At 38.5% G+C, this 20,572-nt stretch overlaps 1 protein-coding gene across 5 annotated transcripts in view; it reads left to right on the top strand.

Moving 5' to 3' along the window:
- Positions 1 to 15,933, top strand: part of LOC114243671 (uncharacterized) — a 46,680-nt gene extending 30,747 nt beyond the window's left edge. Inside the window, exons 3-9 of one of the 5 annotated variants that reach the window (XM_028175247.2) lie at positions 1,504 to 1,645; positions 6,274 to 6,389; positions 6,640 to 10,734; positions 12,165 to 12,267; positions 13,450 to 13,752; positions 14,839 to 15,142; positions 15,544 to 15,933. In XM_028175247.2, the coding sequence (XP_028031048.2) occupies positions 1,504 to 1,645; positions 6,274 to 6,389; positions 6,640 to 10,734; positions 12,165 to 12,267; positions 13,450 to 13,752; positions 14,839 to 15,142; positions 15,544 to 15,802 (5,322 nt within the window). In that variant the 3' untranslated portion in view covers positions 15,803 to 15,933. Of the gene's footprint in view, positions 1 to 1,503; positions 1,646 to 6,273; positions 6,390 to 6,639; positions 10,735 to 12,164; positions 12,268 to 13,449; positions 13,753 to 14,260; positions 14,404 to 14,838; positions 15,143 to 15,543 lie in introns of those variants that run through there. The other 4 variants (XM_028175248.2, XM_089729727.1, XM_028175249.2 and 1 more) reach the window with 4 other exon arrangements.
- Positions 15,934 to 20,572: the final 4,639 nt, after the last annotated feature.

A 20,572-nucleotide genomic window follows, 5' to 3' on the forward strand; every position in this document is an offset into this window, starting at 1 on the left:
TAACTACTGAGAAGTTATTAATATTGTTTATAAGAGCTTCCGTGAATAAACGGAAACTTATCTATTTTACTTTAGTATTTTTTTATGTTTGAAAGATAGGCAACGGTGAATAATTTTGTTTTAATACACATACTATTCAAAATTAATCCAATTAACATGATGCGTGTAGCTTTGCATCTTGCGGTGAACACGTTAGCAGTTTCGCGTTAACGCATCAATTACTTGTAATGGTGAGAACGGCAATTTCCTCATTTTGTACAAACACTGGGCATACAAGTTGTGCGCAGCTGTGTCAGCGGGCGAACTGTAGAGCAATTTGCGTGTGCAAGCCGTGCACAGTGGGCGTCCACCGGATTAAATGAATCACGTACATATATATCCGTATTCACAATTTGTCCCAAACTATTTTCATTTACAATAAATAATAGGTAATATGTAAATTGTTTTTATTTGTATCGAATTTTATGTAGGTAATAATTAAAAATATTTGCATATGTTACGTTACTTTAATGATTTCATTTGTTTTACAATACTTACTTATTAGCCATTTTAACGACTTTGTAGTAGCTGTTTCTTGAAACCGTTCTTAAATTTGAGGGCATATTGTATGTCCTTTCTGGTTCAATAAGTTTCTACGGTGAGCAATAGTTGAAGGCATAAGGCGATTTTTGGAAATTTGGCGAGTCTAATAAATACTCTATGCAGGACGCCTTCTTGGACCGGCGTAGATATACAATATGCACTTGAACTTTAAATGCTCGTCAAATATGCTACCTCCGTATGTATACGTGGAAATATGAATATCAGCGAATACATTTACATTTGATGAGTGAATATAGAGAGTAAATTAATTGGAACACATTAAAAAGATTATAAGACACTGCACGTCGCTAAGAAACAGGTTCAATGCGATAAATTACGACAGGAATTTGGACTAAAACCGGTTGTTTGGCAGTACGAAATCAGGAAATGGAATTTTGTGAAACGCACGTTTACACAGTGCCTTGGTAGTCGCTTGGTCCTGCCGTAGATAGAATGCGAAAGACAAGAAATTTTACTTTTGTACGTGTAAACGCTAAACTTTGAAGTAATATAAAAATGGGTAGTCGATAAATAATATTTTACACTGCAAAAAGAGGAATAATAATAATCGTTAGCGATAAATAGTAAAATAGTCGAATAGATAAATCATATGCAGCATAATATATATCTAAGCATTTACTCTTCGAAGCGTTAGCATTGTTATAATTTGCTTTAATTTCTGGCTGTTATTGTAACGAGATTCAAGTTAAAGAATAGCTTTGGTACGCTCAAGCAAGCTGTTATGAAACAAACAGAATAGACCATTTTAATAAACAGGTCATTTTTTTCATCACCTACACGCTCTCAACAATTATTTAGCTGCAATTCGTTTGATATTTTGCCTCTTTTTACTAATTCAATGTTATTAATCTAACTTGCGAAGAGCACAAAAATATTTATGTATATCATTATATTTTTTAGGTGATCAGTAAACCTTATCAAGCCGCTTCCGAGGCCGAATCAACGAAGTTGTGCAACCATAAGCGGAAATTGTTGGCAACACTGCAGTCGAGGTCGCAGTCACCCGCCACTCCACCGCCACAAAACATGGAACAAAAGAGAGGTAATCTTTAATTGATTGCACATTCACAATTAACCCAACAACTCCTCTCATCTACGTACATATATAAGCTGATAAAAAAACACGTATCGATCACCAGAATTCAAACTAAAATAAAAATGCATCATAAAAATACACATAATAACTGGAAAATGTAGTTCCCCTCCGAATTTTCGGCGAATAAAAAAGAAACAATTAGAATGAGAAATAAGATCAAGTTATAAATAAAGGGCCGGATCGTCGAATGAAAACTCAATTTTATTCAGAATAGCAGAGCGTAAAATGTTATGTTAAGTGTAATAGAGCGATTCTGTATCATTTAAATTCATGATAAGCAAATGAGACGAGTTCCTAAAAAATGGATAAATCCAATGTTTTACAATGTTTCAACTGGACAGTTAATTGATACATTTTAACCTTTTGCAACTTTTAGTCTCAAAGAGCCATTTAGTGAATTATATCTGTGAAAACATTAAAACGTTTTATAATAAGCGGATTTTATCTTTAAGACCACGATAAAAGTGTTTTAATGAGCTGACACCGAGTGTTTATTGTTCATGGAGAATCTGTTACACGTGTTCAACTTTAGTTGTATGTTTTACACGGATCATACTTGCGTGGCTTACAAGCTCATCCAGAGTGACGTGGACGAGTATTATTATCCGATTAGCGGGCGGGTGTTCCGGGGCGCAATATCCGTAATCGGCCCTCCTTCATCCAATTACTTGAGTGTGAACCCGGCGAGGTAGTCAAGAAATCTCTGTTTCCCACATTTCTTTGTCAAACATCTTAATCACTGTTAGATTTTTGTAACGTCTTTGTATTCATCCGAATATCGAACTGTGTCAATTTTATTGAGTACGACTAAGAATAATTAAACGAAACCAAGCGATTCACAAAACGTTACATAATAATATAGTCAAAGCACCACATACGAAGTAAGTGTTTGAAAAGTATCAAAAGCAACAATGGTAAGTTGTCGTAGTTTTTCTTTGTAACAAAGGGTTGAGCGACTCTTTGTTGTTAAGTGGCAATATACAGCGTGTGGGGGCGGGGGTGCATTCTGTGCGACGTGAATAGATAGACGCTAACTGCACTCCGTCCGAGACCCGAGAGTAACAACCTACAAGCAGCCCGAACTCATTTGACCTCTTAAGTTTTTAGTTAAAAGCTTAAAAAAAAAAAAAAAAGAAATTTACTATGATTTGAAACCTTCTTAGTGGCATTCGCAAGTTTTCTTACTCTAGATGAAGTCGTTAATCGGAAATAAATTAAGTTCATCGTAACTATTATAAATTCTCAAGAAAAAATGTTTTGTTTTCTCCTTAAAACTAAATTACGACTGACAACTGCAACCCGGGCTAGTAATCAGCTAGTAAAATTGAATCGACATGACATGATAACTTTGAATCGAACGCAGCAGTGAAATTTAAACGACGTACCCCAGAATCGCGTAATTACAGAAAAGAAAGACAACCTTTGAGAAACAACAAATACGCTGGCGACTCGATCAGTGGCGGTAACAAAGACGAGAGTAATTTGAAACAATCGGCGGTGGTGCAAAGCGGCCGGTAGCATGGGTGCGCGCCCCGCCGACTATTGATCTGACGAGTCGCGACCACCCTGCGCCTCGTGCGCCCACCCCGTGCTGGCGCCTCGGGGACCACCCTCGCCTCGGCTCGCCCAACCATCACGGCCCCTATTTTAATTGCAAATCTGCCAGAAAATGTGCTAATAGATAACGGCATTATACTCGACTCGCTGACTAATTATGGAAGACTATAAAATCTCCAGATAGATCTATTTGTAGCTCTATCTACATATTTCTAGCTCTAATAAATTGTGATGATAGTCTTGTACAATATGTTTACAATAGACGGATGAAAAAAAAAAATCATGAATACCTGTAATTTTTATAAAGGACATAAAAACGATTATTCATAAAAAATCACAACTAAAAAAAATATAATAATAGATTATTTGAACTCTCAGACAAGGAGTCTTAAACGATAAATTTCTCGCTCTGTGTTGTAATGTTCTAAGCTCGCATAGGTTGATACCGCTTTGCTTATTTAATCCGTAAATAAAAAAGGTAAGTATTACTATTATGAGCGCTTGTAATTTAATTCTAGACGTACCTTCCCCACTGATAACTTTAAGCGTTCGTATCTAAGAGCTTTAAAAGCCGATTTAAACAATTTAATTAGCACACGTACATTCCTATAGTGTTAATTATTTTCTGTACATATTCTATTTAATTAAATTATGAAATATTCTCACAAAATCCATTCCATTCGAATTTTTAATATTATTATTCGCAATAAGCGTAGTATAATAAAGTTATAAGGGTCGTCTGGAGAGCAATCCAATGTCAGCAAGTCCGAAGAACCTTAATGAATGACATTGCGTTCAATGAAAGACATTCACATTGGCGCGATTATGTCTATTTTGTTAACATTGGGGCCTTGTGATTTGGGAAATTAAATAAGCAATACATTTTTATATTAAAAAAGTGTTCGTAAGATGTGAACTAATACGTAATATTCATTCATAAATATTCACGGGTAATCGGCGACAATGATTTTAAAATTATTAGCTTATTCGGGCAGGCGAGAAAGAGACTTGAATGGAAATCGACGCATTGCTTTGTAAATGCCTTTTCCTATTGCCATATTTTATCGATTGACGTAATTACAATAAAATAATTCACATTGATTTAACAATCTCAGTGTGCTTGGTGTAGGTATTTGGTCAATGCTGTTCGAATAGTTTCGTCAAATAATGGACCGTTCTAAATTAATCATTAGCATAGGAAAACTAAAGCTTTCCAAGTACTTTAACCTGTATAGATGTTAATTTGAAAGATCACCGCAAAATATACTTAATGTAACTATACTTGAGACCTTAGAACTTGTATCTCAAGGTGGGTGGCGCATTTACGTTGTGAATGTCTATGGGCTCCAGTAACCACTTAACACCAGGTGGGCTGTGAGCTCGTCCAATCACCTAAGCAATAAATATATATATACCTAGTCGGGTCATAAATTCTGTCACATGTTTAATGTAAAATAATTGAAACAAGTTTATTCATTATGCAACCATTCATATACCAAAATGAACTTAACAAAACATAGATTCTTATGACACTAAAGTTTATTCAAAATGACCTCCGTGATTTTGAATACAGGCCTTCAATCTGCGCGGCCAGTCGTCTATCGCAGCACGAACGAGGTCCATGTCAATATCGGCGGCTGCCTTAATCAAGGATGTCTTGAGTGACTCCAAATTGGGATGAAGCTTTGAGCACGCCTTTTCCTCCAAGTGTTGCCATATCTTGTAATCTAACGGATTCAAACCTGGACTGGAGGAGGGCCAGTCTTCGTGCCGGATGAAGTCGATTTCACGCGCCGCCAGCCAGTCTTGTGTGCTCTTCGCTCTATGAGCTGGCGCCGAATCTTGTTGGAATACCCAGTGCCTGTTATTGAACATGGTATGAGAAACAGGTTCTACAAGGTTCGTCAGGACTGTATTTTGATACACAACTGCATTCGTTTTTACACCTTTCTCACAAAAAGGTACCTCTGTTAAGCCCCAATAAGAAACTCCCAAACATACCATGAGCGAGGATGGAAAATGACCTCGTTGGACAGGTGGAATACGGTTGCTCGCTTCTTCACTACTGTGTGCGTACACCTTATCATTTTGTTTGTTGTAGCTCTCTTCTACGGTAAAAATTTTTTCATCCGAAAAAAGAATTTCCCGATATTTTTTTCCCGCGTACCGCTTCAACAAAGCGCGGCATCTCTTTAGTCTCAGGTCCATTAGACGAGCATTCAAACGATGTCCTGTTTTTCTTCGATATGCCCGAAGCCCTAAGTCTTCATTTAACACCCTTTTCACCGTGGTTCTGCTTAACCCCATCTGAAGGGCCAACAGTTTCTGCTTACGTTTGGGATTTCTTTGAATTCGCGCCTTCACAGCTTTTATCACTGCTGGAGTCCTAACAGACCGAGGGCGACCACTTCTTGACCTGTCATGTAGACTAGAGTCTTCATTGTATCGTTTGATGGTACGATAAACGAATCTTTTGGTTATATTAAAATTTTTCAGTATGTTAAAAATTCAAATTTCGCGCCAATTCAAATTTTTAACATACTGAAAAATTTGAATTGGCGCGTAACCGCAACGATGCAACGCAATAACTGCAACACGGTCTTCTTTAAGCGTCCACTCCATATTTAAAAATGAGTAAAATTCTAAAAGTATACATTTTTATTTTCATGAACAATTCGAAATTCGAATTCAATAAACTTTTTTGTGGCCAGCATTCTAAAAGAAAAGTTTTTACTGTGTGACAATACTTATGACCTGACTAGTTATATGTAACTGAGAAGCCATGACGTCATACTTGGTTGATAGACATAATGAAAAATGCGCCTTATTCAATGGGAATTAATTTAATAATACAAAATTTTAATCCTTACTGTATTGATTTACCACCCAATAATTTTTTTTTGTGTAATAATCCAATTTCTGATAGTGCAGAAATGAAAGAAAAAAAAATCACGATGTGTAATAATTAGTCGTGATAAAATCTACGATCATTTAAATTTTATCTTTATGTTTTACAGTTATGAGTACCGAGATTGTGCTGAAGAAGAAAACTAAGAGAAGGGGTGGACTCCCAACTAACGTTACTATGTCACAAGTCATGGTGCAAAGGGAATTATCGCTACATGATATAAAGGTACATCCTAGCAATGTTTTTAAATCATTCTTGTCTGTTAAAATAAATTACGCGATATAATATCTTCCAATAATCTAGATTCGAAATTGTTAAGAAAAGTAAGTTCAAGAAGAACTGGTTTTCGAACTGTCATGTTTTACCTATCAATGCAGCTGATGCAGTACGGCTTAGATATAATAACGAGGCTCGATTGTTTCAGCGGTAAATTAAATTTTGCATAAATTAATTTAGTTTTATGTTACTGTTTCAGTTCCATGACACTGAACTCAATAGAGAAATTGTTCAGACATCTCAACGTGTCGTTAACAACCAACCGTGTCCACCATCAGCGTACGGGTCATCTCAACAAAATCTCTCGGGCGTTGCATCTCAGGGCAACGAGATGAGACACGAAGCACACCCTCCAAGAAGTTCCCATTACCTAACTGTCAACAGTGGCTGGATTTCCCAACACCAAGAAAAGTCAGACAATGGACAGTCCTCGAGTCATTCGGCGATGACTACTGTTCAACCATCTCTTAATGGTACACCAGTGTTAGGTTCTAATGGTCAAATAATTGGCGTGAATACAGGGTACAGCAAATATTCAAGTTACAAGAATAATATGGCCGTTAATTCGAACGCAACGCCCCAGGAAATGAAAGACGAAAAGAAAGAAATGAACATACAGCATCAAAAACATTCTTATAAAGAAGAGGAATCTCAAATGTTTTGCGGTCTTAATCAAGCGTTAACGCCAGAAGTTATGCAAAAAATAAACGAACAACAACATATATTTATTCAACAAAATCAAAAACAAATAGAAATGGCCATGAAAGGTTTCCGATCGCAATTGACGGATAACGGCAACCAAAACAAATCGCAAAATCAAAATCAATACAATCAAGCGCAGCTAGTGATACAAAACGGGGCCGTTGTTAAAACCAATCCCGCGAAAACTCCACCGTGGCAAGTGAAGAGAAACGAATCTGCGAATTCAATGACAAGCCCTGGTATAAAGGCAAGTAAGTCTGATAATCTGGACAGCGAAGAAGCGAACACAAACGTATCGGAGGACTCGTCAAGTTCCTACAGTTCGTTTTCCAGTGAACAATCAGTAAACCACACCGTATGTTCCCGGGTGCCGCCGCTACCGCAGCACTACTCGATGCTGGGACAACACTGGCCTGTTATGGACACAACCAAGAAACGAAACAAACCCAACAGTAAAGGCAGTAAAAAGAAAAACCCTCCCACGGAAAATAAAATGCTGTCCTACGGTAATAACGGAGTTCGTCTGGTGCACGATACGAAAGGAAACACAAACGAACTACCGAACACTAATGTTCCTTCTTTTATGGATGATCCTAATGGGTACCTAGCGCAACAAACCGTTTTGTTAAACAATACCATTTCCAGACAAGTCGGCATAAACGCGACCTACGAAAGCTCTCAGTACGACCATTCTGTAAATTCTAATTGTTTCGGAGCACAAAACTCCGAAAAGAAATCGGCATCAAAATCAGTGGAGTCGTCCAACGTGCTAAGGAATCATGTGCCGAATCACTCTTTATCTCCGACGTCCACGCCAGACAGCAGTGTGCTATCAGAAAACACACCACAATGCTGTAAAGGGTGTAACGTATCGAGGCGGCCTCCAGCTCCGGAATGCAATGAAAATCATTCGAGGTTTAAATACAGCAAGCACAACATTTTCAAATTGGAGCACGACAATACGACGTCAAGTACGAAAAACAACTTTGAAGACAATCCAATAACGTCTACTTTCGTAGAGCGATGCTCTTTAGGCGATAATAATGGACCCATACAGGCAGCTACAGTCAGTACCAGTTCAATAACGGAAACCTTACAACTTCCCGAACCATCGCCCACGCTATCGAATAGCTCTCGCAATACAGATACCCCGCACAGTAGCGGTTGTGTTAATAATCAAGCTTTATCTAATTCGATGTATACGTTACCGAGTCCGGCCTATTCGAACACTGGCTCTGGAAGAGATAGTTTCAGCAGTAATCCTTCGACACCAGGAAGCGGTCAGATGTATCCTTATAACTCTCCAGGACCACCTGTCAGTAATCAGTCCATCACTGGAACACAAATGCTGCATTTTATATCAAATCACAATGTTAATAAAAATCTTATGGAGGTAGACAACATATCGACAATGGTAGGAGTGAAGTCGGGCATGAAAACTCCGCAAGAGATTTATAAACTCGAGCACCGGCATTTGACAGAAAATGCAATGCCCGGTTACTGTCCGCCGCCGCATTTGGGCGGTGGTCCTGCGCACTCCTTGATACAAACCTGCTATGTACAAACTTTTGTGACAACAATGGCCAGTGGCTTCTCTGTGACTAGAGACACTGTAACGTCTGTGTTAGCCGGAAAGGCAAAAACTGCTACAACATCCATCAATGCTTCACAGGCGAATTTCGTGAGACCCCCGCCGCCGCCCAGCGTCAACTTAGCGACCTCCTATGCCATTCCAAATAACCAACCAGACCCGTTTATTAATTCAGTTAATTTACCAACGAGCTACCCGCTGCACATTGCGGGAACCACAGCACAGAATATGATATCCAAATCTCCATTAGAAATGGTTCAGAATGTCATTGGGAATTTAACACCTAAATCTGACATCAATATTTCTCAAACGAGCTCTTTGGCTCAAATACGAAGGACATGTCCAACAACTCCAGGACAGATACTTATATCTTCAACTGGCCAAATTATCGTGTCCAATAATCATATGCCCCCACCGCCTCCGAAAACAACCACGTCATCGTCATTGCACTCAAGTACTAATGTGAGCGCGTCCGTGACTCAAGTCATACCGGCCGTCGGTGGTGTGCAGTCGCTCGTAAATCAACCGGCTGTTGTGGTCAATACTTTACCAGCGCCATTCGTCATCCAACCTTCGATGATGGCGGTTGACGGTCAAGTTGTCCAGCAAAATGCTGTTTTGCCGCAGATCGTAACAGGGGGAATTGTGTCAGCTCAGTCGTCGCACGAAAATGCAAGGAACATTGATGTCAAAAATCAAATGAACTTCGTACAAGGTGTTGCGATGGTATCACCAGAGAGCATAAAAAAGAGAAGTAAGAAAAAGAAAAACCAAACTGCCAACATAACGAGCATGTTGCAAATTGCAGCCCCTCAGCAGAACAACAATTTGATGGTTCATCATTCTTCACCGCAACACAATTCCAATTCACAGTTCTCTCCCCGAAGTTTTCAACTATCACCGAACAATAATATATCGCCAACTCCGATGCTGCAAGCTTTGACCATAGTTCCTGGTAAGTCTGGAACTCCGGCTCACATCGTAATGAACGGCCAAAGTAACAACAATAGTTATGGATCTCAACAAATATTAGCAAACACGTCTCCCTCTCAACAAATAAACCTACTACAGCCCGTCAATCTAATAAACAATGCAGGAGGCGTAATGCCAAACTTCCCGGCCTTCCAACAGTTTATCGTACCAAATCTTGGTGGTATGGTGATGACAGCCGACGGTGCAGCTCTAATTCAAGATAACTCTGCCGGAATGCCCATGCAACTTCAACTTCAAGCCGTCAACGGACAGAACGTTCTCACCCCCGTCCAGAACTCGGGGGTGTTCACGGCAGGCACAGGGGGCAGCATGGTCATACGCGCTCAAAACCAACAAGGAAAAATGATACAGTCACAACACAGTCCCGGGGCGCAGTTTTTGTCACCGAACGGACAGGTTATGATGAACAGTCCTAATTTCAATGGACAACTGAGTCCGATGCTGGCGAACCTAAGCCCAACTAACGTCACGTTTGGAGCGAGTCCGCAGCTGCGGCCCGGCGCGGTGCAATCTCAGGAGTTCCTTCAGACCAATCAAAGTGGACAAACGTTAATGGTCCCGATGTCGCCGAAGCAAATCTCGATATCAAGCGCGCCGAATCGTGCCTCGTCGACCTTCGTACAGAACACCACTATTGTTCAGCAGCAGACGACGCTCGTGTCTAATTCATCCAACGTGCACGTGGCGTCCGTTCCGACGTCCTCCGCTCGACTGAACTTAGATCCGAACCTTCTGTTGGGAAAGAAGCACAAGGGCAAAAGCGCGATTCAGAGGAGTCAGGCTGTTGAAGAGCACAAAGAGGAAGCGAACGCTGAGGAGAACGAGTCGACGCTGCGGCACGTGCGGCACTCTGTGTCTACTCAGACGTTGCTGAACCAGGCGAGGAACAAGTCGCCGGGCAGCAGCCCGCCCGACACCACCACGCACAGCCCGCTCGGCGCCGACACGCGGCTCGCGCAGCCCGACACCACCACGGAGTCGCCCGAGCCCGCAGACACCAGCTCCTCGGTCAGTGCTCTGTGCTATACCATATACTCACCAACTCATCTATCACATTCATTTCTCAGACAATAATTGATACTGTAGTAACATAGATGACGACTAAATGTAAAAGTCTTACCCCACTTGAAAGTTAAATAAGCAACAGCATTCATATTTAAAGAAAAAGGTTTACCTTCCTTCTTCCCTTTTTCTGTATATTGCTCCTCGGTCAGTGCTCTGTGCTATACCATATACTCACCAACTAATCTATCACATTGATTTCTCAGACAATAATTACTGCAGTAACATAGATGACGACTAAATGTGAAAGTTTTACCCCACTTAAAAAGTTAATTAAGCAACAGCATTTATATTTAAAGAAAAAAAGTTTACCTTCCCTTTTCTGTGTATGTTACGGCCTGGTAATGAGACCTAAAGATACGGTTGTTAAAGTCAAGTTTTTTATATTCTTCTTATAGTCTGTTTATAATATGAAAGCTCCATAATACATAATATGAAGCGAAATGAGATGAAGTTGCTTAATTTAAGACTTTCATCAATTGGCATGAAATTAAATGAAACGAAGTCTTAGTAAAATTGTGGCTATTTACTGAGATTAAAATTTATTCAGTGGACTTTTTGAAAGAACCCGAGAAGCTAAGTTTAGCGGCTTGATTCATTTTCTGACATTTGTGCACTTTAATAGATGCTAAACAGTTAATAACGTTATTATACACTTAAACCTGAAAAAACATTAAATCAACAGAATAAAACAGTTCACAAAATTGAAGTTCCTTGCCTAAAGAAAAATTGCCAGTAATAAAATTAGACAAGTTAACGCAAATTTAACCAATATTAACACAAAAAAATAAAAAAAATCTTTAATATTATTATATTATTTTAATAACACGGGTTCAGCCTTTGTCTAAGTTTTTAGCCATCTGGTATTAAGTCTCAGCTGAGAAAATGTTTCGAAAACACTAATTGGGTACAAAAAATATATTATATATAAAATCAAAATGAACTCTAGTGCACATATCGAAAATTACGACCGAAACAATAAAAAATAAAATAAGAAACATCTAATGGTACGAACCGATTCAATAGAATCATTTGTATAGACATTGTTATTTTTTGCAATATGTGATAATTTTAATATTTATTAGCTTTTCGTAGTCAAAATCGTCTACTGAATGTATTTAAACTAATCATACCGAACAACTACAATACAAAAAAGGTGGCATGAAGCTGGTGTTTTATCTGTGAAGGTTATGGGACATACAAATGAGTCAAGCAATTTTTCAGACATAGAACATATCTGTCAAATCTTTAATAAAAGAAAGGCTACAGTTGTTAGTGGAACAACAAATATATAAGGTTTATGTTGCCGACTGATATATATTAATATGAGTATACATAGACAAATCACATACCTTAAAAATTTGTTCACATTTCAGGCAATGGTTCAATGCGTGTCCAGTAGCGAGCAAGACATGACCGAATCTCGGGACCAGGTGTGGCCCGCGCCCAATGACTTCCCGTCCGATACGGACTCACAAAGTTAGTCAATTTACTTTGTCTTTTTTATTCCTACCCAAGCTGATGATCTAGAGATACTATATCAGCATCAGCGGGCTAGTAGGTGAGTTCACGGGGCTCAAACCTAACGATGTTTCTAACACGAACCCTAGCAAGAGCCGTGCTTCGCAGAATCTACCACCGGATCGGAAACGCGACCCGCTGAGAAGATCCGGCGAGAAACTCAGTGGGCTGTGTCTATGGGTTATTACTTTGTCCAACTTTAGATATAAGTTTTAACTCAGAAGTATTATAAATATATTGATTTTTTTGCATTTTTACCTACGAAAATACTGAAATTGGCATACCAGAATCAAGTAGAAGGTTTCAACCGAATTAATCTATACTAATATATAAATCTACAGTGGTTTTTACGGATGTCCTATTATAACTACTGAACCATGCATCCGATTGACTTAAACTTGGTACCTATCTTGGTAGAAAATACACGTACTTAATGGATAGGCTAATATTTATATGAGTGTTGGACTCCCTACACCAGTTGCGGGGGCGTTAATGATGAGAATCTTTGTGGGGATGAGAAATAATAATGTTAATTTTAAATGCCCAGCGAAGCGGACGGGTACAGCTTGTTACGGATAAACACACAAACACATTTTCCATAGGTACGGTTTCATTGAAATTGAATATCAAATTGAATTAAAATTGAAAATCGAACACAGGTGGAACGACATGAAAAGGACAGAACTACACAAGTGCTCGATGAAAAAAAAAAACAACGCGGTTAAATGTTTATGCTCAGTATCTTTATAGACTTCGGTGATGATTTCCTTGCGGTCTTAATTAGATTAAAGTATAACTCGGTAGGCAGCGGCTTGGCTCTGCACCTGGCATTGCTAAAGTCCATGGGCGGCGGTAACCACTCACCATCAGGTGGGCCGTATGCTCGTCTGCCTACAAAGGCAATAAAAAAAAAAACAAAAAAAGTCTAGCTTCCAGTCCTTTAACATGAAATTTCTCTATCTGCCTTACAATCTTGTGTTTGGACAAAACAAAACTTCTATATTAATTAGTCTTTAGCTTGCTCAATATAAATGACTGAAAGTTTCGTTGTTTTTTCCTTACACTGAATATACCTACATTTTGGTTTGACCCTGTTGGGTATAGCAATAAAAAAAAAGAACCTCGTATAATGTTTCGCAGACCTTATGTCGAACGTACCGTTGCTGCGAGCGAACATGAGCTCGTCGCCGCTGAACTGCCAGACGGTGATGCCCGCCGCGTCTGCCTACTACGAGAGGATGCATCCGTACAAGAGGAAAAACGAATTCGGCGACGGGTCTTCGTACAGATCCGATAAGATAATGCGGACGAACGGGTTCGGCGTTAACCACGGACTGACAAAGGACTTGCGCGATTATAGCGCTATGACTGTGAGCTCGCAAGACCGAAGCTACAGGCACTACCAGGCCGCGTCGGACAGACATAACTTCAGTTCTGGCGACGGTAAGTGAGACCCCGCCGTCGCTTTATCCCTTCCCCCTTCACTACTGTGCTTCCTTGTACCCTTTGCTGTCATTTTATCTTATCTATAATAAAAATATTGGTTTTTATCTGACTGTATGCACTTAACGAAAATGTTGGTCCCTTGGTTCACAATAATCGATTCTAATGACTGTTTTCGTATTGACATTTACCGATTTCACTTGTGTTTTTTAAATGAATTTAATTTTTTAATTAAATTGTTAGCTAAAAAAAATCTAATTAGATCATTCTATCTTTAAAATTGTTGTAAATAAATTGCAAACGAAACCCCCCTTGTTTCTGGATTTCTATCAGTCATTTCATGCTTCAGTCATAGCTAACAAAATTCAAATTTTAAATTGTTGTGTCTTGTATTGGTTATGGATTGCTTGATATAATCAGGATGTATGATTTAATTTTAATTATATATTAATACGTAAAAATCGGACATAATAAACATCGTACTGACGTGTGTTGTGGTGTATTTCAGCTTCTACATAATGCGATACTATCGGTCATTGGTTTTCTTTTGGTTGGGTTAATACAAGATACAGCTGTTAATATATTAAGGGTGTACTGGAAACTAATCAGAATAAAACAGCGATGTGCAGCGTGCAAACGTTCTCACCCAGGCTTTCTGTCGCTTTCCATTGCACCATATCTATGAAGTAACAAAATTGGCTCACAAATTGGGACACCATTACTAACGCATCATTGTAAAGCCATCATTCCATCCGCTCGTCGTTGTAAGTACGCACGTTTCACACATATATGTACCTCGAATCTATATTATTTCTTCTGTGTTTAAAATAAATTATTGTAATTACTAATTCTTTGAAATAAAACCTAGAAAGACTTCGCGAAAAATCAACTTATAAATATATTTAGCTTTTTATTATGTCGACCATTAGGGTCTTTCGATACTCAGAAAATGTATTTGTTTTAATGATTTCAAATATGTATATTTAATTAGAATACACATGATAGAATCGTTTTGAAAGAGGAATAGCGTTCTTACGTTGAATTTGGAGGCGGGTCAACGCTTAAAGTGGCGGGTAACGTCGATAGATGCGAAGAGCGACGAGGAGGATGTCGAGACCGAGGGCGAGGCTGAGGGCGAGGCGGGGGACGAGGCGGAGGACGAGGCGGGGCAGAGGGACAGAGGGGACAAGTTCGCGAGGGGGCAGGTGGTGTGGGGCCCGGCGCCGGGGCACGCGTCGTGGCCGGGGCAGCTGGAGCGGCGGCGCGCGGACGGGCGCTGGGAGGTGCGCTGGTTCGGGGCGCGCGGGCTCGGCGTGCTGCACCCCGCGCGCCTGCTCGCGCTCTCCGACGGCCTGGACGCGCACCACGCCGCGCGAGAGCGACACAGGAAGTGAGTCCGGACCCGACCCCCCACCGACTCCCTCACAGACTTCCTCACAGACTCCCTCACAACATTCCCTGTCGAACCGCCTTCCTATCGGTGCCTAGAAATGACATAGTACGATTTTTTCAACGTACGTACTAGTCGATAAACGTAATTAACCGTGGCCAAGATCGCACAATTTATATTCCATTAAACTTGCATAGCGTGAGAACATTGTGTATGACTGTATCGACCATTCTCTTATTTATGACAGCATAATTAAACCTTTTATAGTAACGTCATGTTGTATTGCTAACCCGATCCAAAGAAACTGTGTAATTTGTTTATTCGAATATCCGAAGCTGAAATCACACCCGATGACGTCACGATGTAGATAAATATTTATGTTTTATTTTCTTTCGTCGAAGCAGGAGTAGAAAATTGAATACTTTATTGGAGAACGCGATCCAGGAAGCGATGGCGGAACTCGATAAAAATAGCGGAACCGGCGCGTCCGTCGCACAGCGGGAACGGGACCGCGAGGGGGACAGCGACGCCCCCTCCCTCACAGACACTCCGAAGAAGAGTAGGAAACGTGATAAATCCAAAAATAAAGAGAAGAAGAAAAGTGCCGCTAAAATATCTCGGAACAAACCGACTGATACTCGTCTACGGAGCTCACAGTGAAGACGCTGCCGCAGTGGACACGACCTAAAGGCTCTTTAACTAAATACAAGCATTATTACATAAATGTTTGTATATTACTCTTCGTGTGTAAAATAATTCATTATTATCGTTTGATGAATGAGAACTACAACGAACAATTTTCAATAGAGGCACTTGTACATTATTTTTCTATTCGATGTTGGCAGCACGCGTCAACCGTTTGCCTACGAGAGAACCTGACATTATTTGTTTTGAGCTCCTGTAGATTATACAGACTACTGTGTGCTTAGTGCGAGTTTTTTAACGTTCTCGATAGAGTAAAAGTAACCCAAATTTGTATGCAGTTGGAACAGCGCTTCTAGCGGCAAACGTTTCAATTCCATAAAAATTTCATTTAACTTTTACGCTATCGAGAACGTTAAAAAACTCGCACTAAGCTCACTGTACGCTCGAAGTTCGCCCGACGTAGCTGCGTCGGGTAGAGCGATGTGGTGACGTCACACGTGTAACGTTTGTAAGATCGTCTACCATTGCGACCATTGTACCTTTACCTTGAATAGCAAGAGTAAGATTATTAATCAAAGTAAAGGTGTCCCACGTTCGTTCATATACAGGGTGTAAGGTAAAGCCTTCCGGACGCCGAAAAGGAACAGTAAAATCTAACATAACCTTAAAATAATATTCATTTGCTAATCTATGCAAATGTCAAGGCCAGCGACCTCTGTAGCCGCGGTCGTGCATGGCGCCTACCTACACGCAGCCTTAAGCCCGCTGAGTCTCTCGCCGGATCTTCTCAGCGGGTCACGATTCCGATTCGGTAGTAGATTCATTCGCGAAGCAGCTGCTCTTGCGTTGTTAGGTCCCCTTTGGAGGCGTTCGGGCAGCTGTTAGCAAATCTCACCCCTCCTGGTTAAGCCTTTGCTCGCCCACCTGTCCTGGTGAAACTGGAAAGGCCTCCGGGCCACCAGTAATCCTTCATTAAAAATATAAAAAAAGTTAAAAACTCGCAGCCTAACCTATAAAAAATAAAATTATCTGCACAAATTGTTCACGATGCCGCGGTGGTCAGATTAATATTACTTAAGATGGTGTTTTAGACCTACACAAGGGTTTAAAAATTAAGTTGACTTTGCTAGTTGACAAAATAAATAAATTAAAAAGGGGAAAGAAGCATATAGTTTTAATTTTGAATAAGCTCCTGTGACCGCATGGAAAAACCGCAGATGCAGTGATCGATGAGTCGAACGTATGTATGAACGACATTGCGCGTTCACGAAATTAAAAGCTAGCTCAATAGTTGGATTAACAAATGAAAAATATTTTTTCGCTTTTTATAGGTATTTTTCTTCCTATTTCGGGCAAGGAAACCGTTACATTAGACCCTGCATAAATGAACTTATGTAATTTATCATCACGTTATATCGACATCACATACATTATAGTGAAACTAATTGTATAAAAGAAATTAATAATATAGAGAAACGTTTATCTTAGATAGTTCAATTATGTTGAGATTCTATTTCATATACTTCACTTATAAACAACGCAAAGCTAATCAAACTGCGATGACGAGCGATTCCTTGCGTCATGTTCATCAGACAACTGCCGGCGACGCGGCGTCGGCCTCCAGACAAGTCCTTTTGAATTTTAGATGTTCCTAATAAACTAAATCGAAATTATAATATCACTATTGAAATCAATATATTATAAAGCAATGGTTGATTAAACGCGAAATTATATAAAGTGAAGTACCTAGTTGTCGAGTAGATATTTTAAACGACGAGATTTAAAATCTTTGTTGTACTATTAAAAATAATATGTATGTATTTTAGATTAATTCGTAGTTAAACTTAAGTACCTAGGCTTGTCAATGTCAAAACTGTGTTTTCTTGATGTCATTTATGATGTGGTACAATTATTACATAATACAGAGAAATGTTATTTCATTAAAAAATTATGCTATAAATTTTGTAAATTGTGTTTTTGTTAGAAAGTAATAAGTTTAACATGATTTCTAGTCAAAATATTGAGCATATAATAAAAATGTAGATATTACATATAGATGAAGTAATTGACAATAACACAGGCTTGTGTGTGGCGTGGGCCCCGCGTCGACGTTGTTCCGATTAAATAATTAATAATTAATATGTACAGAACATTATTACTTTCGACATTGTGCTACTTGTTTGCGTTATTAATTTTATACTTTTGTTAATATTCTATGTATAAATATAAGGGCTACATTTCAGTAAGTTGAAATTCGGCAATCCAACTATGAGTTTCAATTTATAAAATATATCACTAACATAATATTATAAAGTTTTTGCGTAATATTTTATTTAAATTAGTTTCGAATTTTTTCATCATCGGTTCAGAAGAGTGTGTGAGAGTTAAGTTTTGTTTTGAATGTAATTTCCATCACCGAACCAATCACATCGTAGTAAAGGTAGATAGTAAACCACTGTCGTCATTTTTCAGTTCTAATCGTAAAGAATAAGTTCACTCGAAGTGATAATAATTGATAAGAATATGATTGTGGTAAAAGGGAGATTATTTTAAAAATATTTTATTCACAAAAAAAGCTATTGTTAATATTATAGTTCATAAATGGTGTTTGAAAATTTTAGGTAGATTTTTAATTGTACACGTCAATCAGTTTATTTTTTCTTTGATAACTAGATGTTTGTTATTGTCAGTCATTGTTAGTTTGTTCGCGATATGCAGAATATGTTTAATGTCCCAAAACATAGCGAAAATTAATCATAGCTTATGTACTGTTTTATAATGCCGTATTTTAATAAAGCTTAGAGATTCCATAATATGATAAATGAATATGAGTTCAGATATTGACATAGTATTTAATGTTAAATGGTAATTGTTTAAAATAGTCGAATAGCACTTCCCTATGAGATGGTATTATGTAAATAATCCTTCTGTAGTTATGTATAGATTTTATTTCGATGAAATTAATGTTTTATAGACTAATATACAATATAAGATTATTTATTTGTTTTGCTGTGTACATATTTTTTTTTTTCAATAAAATGTACCTGTTTTAATTGTTTTGTTTTATTGACTTTATATATTTAGATAGTTTTTTTGTTGTTGGCACGGATTGTCATACCAGCTGATGTCTCAGCTCACACTAATTCATAACGTTAATGCAGTCGCCCGTCTTGAGATATGATTAAATAACGGCTAAACTTCGTGCGATTTACCAAAGATGGGCAAGAAACCAATACGCACAACTAAAATCGAAAATACTCTCTTTATTTAAGTAGTTTTGGTGGTTGTATTTGATTTATTGACGTAGGTGGACGTAGCACGCGAATCACTATACCAAACCGTTAAGTTGAAGGCCGCTTCTTACTTTCTGACATTGGATTGGATTCTTAACCACAATGGAGTAACGGCTTTCCCTTCCTAAACACCCAAAAGCATGACTGCTTGGTGAGAAATGATAATAATATACAGAGCTATTGACTGCTGTACTACCCTAGTGACTGCTTGAATATTGCAGTACAAACCCGCGTGTGCTCAACGAACTCACTATCAGAATTGATTGGGGCTCATTTCTAATTTGAAATATCTAGGTTGACAAATGAGCTGTGCCATTTCTATTTCATGAATGATTCTAATAATCCTGTGTTAAATTTATCTCGGAGTCAAAATACTGGAGCTGGTACAAATTTTTGGTTCGAAAATGCGGTAAGGTGACAGAAGAACATCATCTCATTAATATTAAAATGTGTAATTATGACGAAATACTGGTGGTAGGACCTCTTGTGAGTCCGCACGGGTAGGTACCACCACCTTGCCTATTTCTGCCGTGAAGCAGTAATGCGTTTCGGTTTGAAAGGTGGGGCAACCGTTGTAACTATACTTGAGACCTTAGAACTTATATCTCAAGGTGGGTGGCGCATTTACGTTGTAGATTTTTATGGGCTTCAGTAACCACTTAACACCAGGTGGGCTGTGAGTTCGTCCACACATCTAAGCAATAAAAATAAATAAAAAACGAAAAAATTTAAACATCCACGATATATCCCAAGGTTTTTAATGGCTCTATTAAATAGTTTAAGGTCGTCTGGGTAAATAGACATTCATGTGCATTTTTCTCGTTTTTGCAAGTTTGCATATGAAAAGGAACATTTATTCTTCCACTTTTACGTGATATTGGTTGAATATTATGTACTGTTGCTAATAATTAAAAAAAAAAAAAATTGTAGGATCTTTATTCAAAAAAGGATTTAGACGACAAACCTTAATTAATTCAACATGTTTGTGTATTGTTGAATAAACGCTGATATGTATATGAAATTCAGTACTACATAGTTCATAGCCTTAAATCAGATCAAGTGTGTTATGGTACCTAGTAATAAATCGATGAGAGTGAACAAAACAGTAAATAAACGAATGTACAGTCATAAAAAGAACCCTACTGTAAAATACAAGACTGGAGACCCTTCAACATATTAGGTATGAATTTCTGGTCGGACTGAATTATGAATTGAAATTTTGCGTTGATGTTAGAAGTACATTTAAATATTTAGTTAGCACAAAATATGATTTTATAGGTACCCATAATAACCTATAAAGACACACATTATATTGATGACACTCATTTATATTGATTACACCCACATTTTATTGCATTTAAGTATGAAGGAACATCTAGGAGACCCTTCAACATATTAGGTATGAATTTCTGGTCGGACTGAATTATGAATTGAAATTTTGCGTTGATGTTAGAAGTACATTTAAATATTTAGTTAGCACAAAATATGATTT

Source organism: Bombyx mandarina, chromosome 09 (genome assembly GCF_030267445.1).
Source record: "Bombyx mandarina strain Sakado chromosome 09, ASM3026744v2".
In the NCBI taxonomy this organism is placed as follows: domain Eukaryota; kingdom Metazoa; phylum Arthropoda; class Insecta; order Lepidoptera; family Bombycidae; genus Bombyx; species Bombyx mandarina.